The 5,875-nt window shown below is 57.9% G+C and overlaps 1 protein-coding gene across 2 annotated transcripts; it reads right to left on the reverse strand.

The window, feature by feature from the left end:
* Positions 1–1,783: 1,783 nt before the first annotated feature.
* Positions 1,784–4,390, reverse strand: ARHGDIA (Rho GDP dissociation inhibitor (GDI) alpha). 2 transcript variants are annotated; one of them, XM_009071490.1, is made up of 5 exons: positions 4,184–4,390; positions 3,784–3,867; positions 3,265–3,341; positions 3,077–3,140; positions 1,784–2,656 (listed from the first exon to the last, which is right to left on the reverse strand). In XM_009071490.1, exons 1-5 carry the CDS (start codon positions 4,371–4,373, stop codon positions 2,457–2,459), a joined length of 615 nt encoding a protein of 204 aa, XP_009069738.1. In that variant the 5' UTR covers positions 4,374–4,390; the 3' UTR covers positions 1,784–2,456. The 2 variants fall into 2 exon arrangements, with proteins under 2 accessions (XP_009069738.1, XP_009069739.1); XM_009071491.1 differs by having other exon boundaries at positions 1,784–2,524; positions 4,184–4,387.
* Between the last annotated feature and the right edge of the window lie 1,485 nt (positions 4,391–5,875).

The following is a 5,875-nucleotide window of genomic DNA, read 5'->3' on the forward strand; positions in this document are numbered from 1 at the left end:
CGGGGAGAGCCTCAGACACCCCCATCAGGGACCACGTGCCGCAGAACATGGGCAGTGAATCCCTGGTCAGAGCAGGGCACGGCTGTCCTGCCCCCCAGGCCTCCCCAGGGCACAAGCCCCAACACCTCGGGCGTGAAGCTGTTGCCAAAGCACAGAGGTTGCGTCAGTCAGTCAGTCAGTCGCGGCCTGGCCCTGCCCGCTGAGCGGCTGTTGGGGCCGGCACAAGGGGGGCCTTTGTTCGGGCTATCAGCACATCTGGGCTCCTCCAACCGACGTGCTGCGGCTGAGGGCTGTTCCCTGCTCCCTCTGCAGCCGATGCACTTCCCCAGGCACAGGCAGGGCCGGGGGACACGCTGGGCACCGTTGGCCGTGGGGAGGGCACGGGTGACACGCCAGAGTGTCACTGCCTCCTGTCCAGGCTGCTGCCTTCAGCCCTTGCCCTTTCTGAGTCCCATCACTGCCTTTAGCAGCTTTCCGAGGCTCAAGGAAGGGGCCTGGGCCGTGAGCTCCCAGTACAAGAGAGAACCTACGGAGTTCTCAGTTATCATCACTCTCGACCAGGAGCAGCACTGAGCCCCTTCTGCAGCCTCTCTCACACCGTGGATTCTGTAAGAGCTTTTCCTGGCTACGCTTTCCTTATCCCTAACACAAACATGCCACACGCTCTGTAAACATCCGCAGGCTCTTATCACTCCTGCTCTCCTGGATTCTGTTCTCCCTCCGTCGCCTCTCTCATTCCTGTGACTGCCCAGGAATTTCCAGCTGGAGCAGCACGATGTCAGCAGAACATAGAGCTCAACAGCTGCTCTGCTGGCAGGAGACCCCCGATGTTACCCCCTCAGAAAGCTCTGTCTTCCCTGCCCCACAACCTCCCATCCCTGACACAATGCAGAACAGCAAAGGGCAGATCCTGCGCACACACTGCCACGGCGCTTCCTGCCTCTCCTCCTCTGGCAAGGGCTGTCCTAGATCCCATTTCACATTCCAAGCCAAGGGATCACGGTCTTCTCCCACCCCAGGTGTCTGCAGAAACGCTGTTCTGCCACTCCTTGCCACAGACCCAGCAGGGACAGCACACGGTCAGTTCAAAGATTTTATTTAACTGTCATAAAAGGAGAAGCAGACGATGATTCCAAACCTGTTAACCTGGTCTAGGACTTACAGACAATACGCACCAAATCAAATTTAACAAAAACCTCTCTAGGGGCAGGGCGAGGGGAGTTAGAGGCAAAGACGTAGCTACGAGAAAGCCACATGTACTTGGTCCCAGTTCTAATATGACCTCAACGTGGTGGATCCCAACGGGAGCTGCGGAGCTGGCGCGTGCCGGCCCAGCCCCAGGGGCTCCTTGGCCCCACGGCCGAGGGTGGAGGTTGCCATGCTGTGGGTCTGCGCGGGCACGGGGGCCGAGGGGCAAGGCAATAACTACTGACAGGCCAGGCACAGATTTTCAAGGCAGAACAGATACATAAGGCATTAACCGCTCAGAACACTTGTCCATCGCAAGCTCTTTGTTGATCGCGTCAGGAGCAGCTGCAGAGACAGACTCGTCCGTCCTCAGCCCAAAGCAGCCAGGAGGGCATGTGCTGTCCTGGAATTTCAGTGCTTTGCAGCTACCTGGGCTGCAATGAGAAGTGTGAGGTTATGGCACCACTGGTGACCCCTGCAGCCCCCTCGTGCCGCAGGGGCACCCAGAGAGCTCAGGGCTCTGCGCAGGCTGGGCCGGCGCTCGGGAGGGGCGGCCAGGGGTCACCTGGGGTGTCACACAAAAAAACCATGTCCCGTCTTGGGGGAGGAACGGACCAGCAGCAAAGCGGGAAGTTGTGAATCTTTCCTAATAACCCATGGGGGGTGTGACCAAGCTGAGCCCATGCCAACGGACGGGGAGGGCGGGTGGCGATTAAAAAGTGTAACAGGGGCAGGGCCCCCTCCCTAGAGGATACATGGTACACATTAAGGCATCATGGTTACAGGGAACATCCACAAATGAAGCTGCCAGTGCTCCCGGGACACTGACGGGGCAGAAGGGACAGGCGAAATGATTTGAGCCAATGAATGGATTCGACAGCTGCCTGGCACCGCAGTTCTTCAGCTACTGGGAGGCAGTAGCTACCCTGAGCTGTGTGCAGGAAAGCCAAGCGCAGGATCCTAACAGGAGTCCCTCCCCTCTGGCACCTCCCGGGCAGGGAGGGCGGGAGGCAGGTGAGGGAGCTCCCTGGGCGCTGGGGCAGCACAGCCCCGGACGGGCAGCTGGAGAACAGATGCAGACAGCAGGGGTTGGCCAGTGCACTCGGCGATTCTCTGGGGAGGGGGCGCGTACGAAACTGAGCTCTCTGGTCAAACGATAATGGGGCGACAGGGGAGAGGGTTCCAATGTCAGCACTTTGGTACAGGGGGGGAATTCTACGGTAGCCACTGTCTGATTCACGCTCTCTGGGGTTTGGCCTCGGGAAGGGCTAGTCCTTCCAATCCTTCTTGATGGTCAGGTTCCACTCCCAGGACAGGTGGTCAGTCTTATCATCATCTGTGAACTTGGATTTGATGTTGTAGCTGCCCCGGGCCAGCATGCCCTTCGGGGCCTCTTCCATGGGGGTCAGAAACTCGTACTCCTCTGCTCGGGGGCCGTAGCTCCCAACCATGTATTCGGTCTTGTCAACTGGAAGGAGAAAAAGACGTGTGGAGGTTGTTCAGGAGCCTCCCTTGCGCCTGGGGCAAGGGTAAAGCAAACGTGTTACTGCCACCACAATCCAATGAACAGCTGTGAGAACACGCATGTTGCCCACATTCAGAGCTGTGTTCCCTCCAGGAACAGTCACTCCTGTGGGGAGTGACCCCCCAGTGCTGGCACCGCTGTCAGCTCTGACCAGATTCACACTGTGCTTGGGGGATCACGCGCTGTGCAGTTGGGACTGCAGGCCTGAAGGCCTCTGCAGAGCTCCATGGGCCCAGAGGCACTGAGATGGCTGTGGACTGTTCCCTCCTGTGAGGAGCCCTAGGCAATGCCTGGCACAGTGGTGGGACAGGCAGGAAGGACTCGCTCACACCGAGCAGCACTGAGGCACAGAGAAGAACTTACTTTTCACGCCTTTCCGGAACGTGTGCTGGATGTACTTCAACCCTGACACAATCTCCTTGTTCACCTGCAGGGAGAGGAGCAGTGACACATCTGTGTGCAGGACACACCCCTGCCCAGCCCACCTGTGAGAGCCCATTCCCCCACAAGGCCTGTGGCAGCTCGGCCACTTTCCACATCGGAATCCTTACCCTGAAGGAGATCTTTATCCGGTATTCCACGCCCTCCTTCAGCACAAACGCCTGCTTCTTGTAGCTCTCCAGGTCACCTATGAAGAAGGGGGAAGGTTGCTCAGAGCCCCTCTGTGCTGTGCTTTGGGGTGACTCCCTGGCAGGATTGGTGGGAGCAGGGCATGGCCCTCACTGCTGGCAGCTCTCAGAGCCCTCCGCGCTGCCTGCGCTGGGTGAGCGATACCCTGTGACAGGACATGCGGCACAGCCAGGCACTTAATTCCACAGAGCTGCTTTACATTCCTGTGTCCCAAGGCTGTCACTGGTGTCACTGTGCAGGTTGGAGCCTGCTGCCTGCCCCACCCTGCCCCTCACACCCCTACACAGCACTCAAGTGCCACAGCACTGCTGCCAGGCCTCAGGTACGGAACCCACCGGGGCCCAGGCACCTTGCTCTGCTTCTGGCACCCACACTCTGATAGGGCTCACCCACCTGGCCAGCAGTGCTCCTGCCAGCTCTGGAATTCCTTCCCAGCTCACCTGTCAGGTCCAGCTCCAGGGGTCCTGGAGCAGTAGCACAGACCAAGGTCAGTTTTGTCACCACCACATTTGGAGCGTTGGGATCTAAACACAAGTGAAAAGACTGTTAAACACCTATCCCAGACACCAGCCAACATGGCTCCTTTTCCTTTCAGGGCACTTCTTAGAAGAACAAAAAAACCAGTGACAACAACCTCCTCCCCCGTGAGGATCAGTGCCCCCCATGCGCTGGGCCCAGCCCACAGACTCCCGTGAAGGCAGAGTGCCACCCCCACCCCAGGCCAGCAACGAGCACAGGGCAGTGCAGACACAGCTGTGTGCTCTGGGCTGTGCTCCTGCCCAAACAGAGGGGACTGACAGCTCTGGCCCGAGTGAGGCACTGCCACGTCCCAGGGCTCACCTGCACTCACGGTGACGGTGCCCAGCAGTGCCTCCTTGTACTTGCGCAGGCTCTCGTCATCCTTGTCCAGCTCCTGGATCTCCTGGATGCTCTTCTGGGCAGGAGGTTTGTAGTTTACAGAGTGTTCATCCTCCTCGTTCTCCGCTGCAATCTGGGCCAGTTGCTCCGCTGTTGGCTCCTGCTCTGCCATCCTCACAGGCACGACCCACACTGCAGCAGGAGGAGAGGTGTGACTGTCTGACTGACCACACCAGCACAGGGTCCCCCAGGACTGCCCCCAGGCTCCTGCTCACTCTGAGGCCATTTGCAATGTCCCCAAGGGGACACGACCCTGCCAAGGTCCCCAGCCCCACAGACCCCTCCAGGGGATAGGTCTTTGCTTCAGCCCATGGAGGCCCAGGTGAGAGGGAGGAAAAATTCCACCTCGGTGCTTTGCTCATAAGCTGGAACAGGTAAATACCCCAAAGCCATATGGAAAACACTCTCCTACTAGATCAACGGGGTGAGGCTTTCACTCGGAGTAAGTCCAAGCCCAGAATAAACCCAGTTCTGCTCTGCACAACACAGGATTCCAGCTAAGAATAGGCCCCTGTCCCACCACTGGCACAAATGCCAGGAGCTCTGTGGGCTCTGATTGAGCCTCTCACGTGGTGCTCATGGCTTGTAACTCAGGTCTCTGCTCTGTGCCAGGTGCCTCAGCAGAGTGGGGTGAGACCACCCAGCTTGGCTCTTTCCACAGCCAGGGAATCAGGTAGTGGAGCAAACCCCATGTGGAGCTGCCCAGGACTGTGGCCAAGACAGCCCTGCTGTGCCAGGGAGAGGAGACACCACATCCCATTAAAATCCTCGGTAGGAGTCAGCAACACCTTCAGAATTCCTGGAGTTCCACAGGACATGCTGCCTCAAGGGTCATCCTGCAGCAAAGATCAGCTTGGACTCTCTAAAGACAAAGGGCACTGGCACAGCTTTAGAAAGGCATCAGAGGGACAATGGGACACCTCCAGGCTATACAGGTGTGTGTGTCAGGAGCTCTTCCTGCTGTACCTGTCTACCTGCAGCTCCCACAGGCACCTGCATTGTACAGCAAACCCCTGGTCCTTTCACATGGCATCCTCCAACATCCTCATACTGAACACTGTGGGAATTTGTCTTCAAAAGGACATTTAACCTCATGTCACACACAAACAACTGATGAGATTTCACTCAGTGTCTCCATATCAAACCCAGTCCTTTCCCTTGTGTGCTTGTTCCAAGCAGCCACTATGCTTGAGGACTCCCAGAGGTGCTAAGCAAATGCTCACTCACAGAGCCTGCACTGCTCCATCCCCTCTCTGCACCTTTGGGCCCTCCTCCAGGCTAGATTCCCCTCCCAGGTACCACAGGTCACTCTAACTCCCACACCTTGCTCCGAGGTCGCCTGCAGCTTCCAGGAAGTGAAAGTGTCACTTTCAGTTTCACAGAACCGAAACTCCTTGTCGCAGACTCCTGCTGACTCCAAAGCCCTGTGACTGAGCCCTCTGTGAGAGCACAATCACACACCTGGCAGAGGATCCACCACAGGTGTGTCCCTGTGGGTATCCCCTGCAGTGTGAGCATCCACGTACACTCTACCTTCCAACCCTCACACCCAGCAGAGACAAAGCCTCTAACAAACCCAGGCCAGCAGGAGCTGTCAGGCAGCCTCTGCTTCAA

The sequence above is a fragment of the Acanthisitta chloris genome, unplaced genomic scaffold, assembly GCF_000695815.1.
Source record: "Acanthisitta chloris isolate BGI_N310 unplaced genomic scaffold, ASM69581v1 scaffold31313, whole genome shotgun sequence".
NCBI lineage: Eukaryota > Metazoa > Chordata > Aves > Passeriformes > Acanthisittidae > Acanthisitta > Acanthisitta chloris.

Excerpts from the sequence above, each read along its gene's own strand:
- ARHGDIA (XM_009071490.1), bottom strand. The coding sequence starts at position 4,373 with ATGGCAGAGCAGGAGCCAACAGCGGAGCAACTGGCCCAGATTGCAGCG. Across the intron at positions 3,868-4,183 it reads CACCGTCACCGTGAGTGCAG|ATCCCAACGCTCCAAATGTG; the intron begins GTGAGCCCTGGG and ends ACTTGTGTTTAG. Across the intron at positions 3,141-3,264 it reads GGATAAAGATCTCCTTCAGG|GTGAACAAGGAGATTGTGTC; the intron begins GTAAGGATTCCG and ends CTCTCCCTGCAG.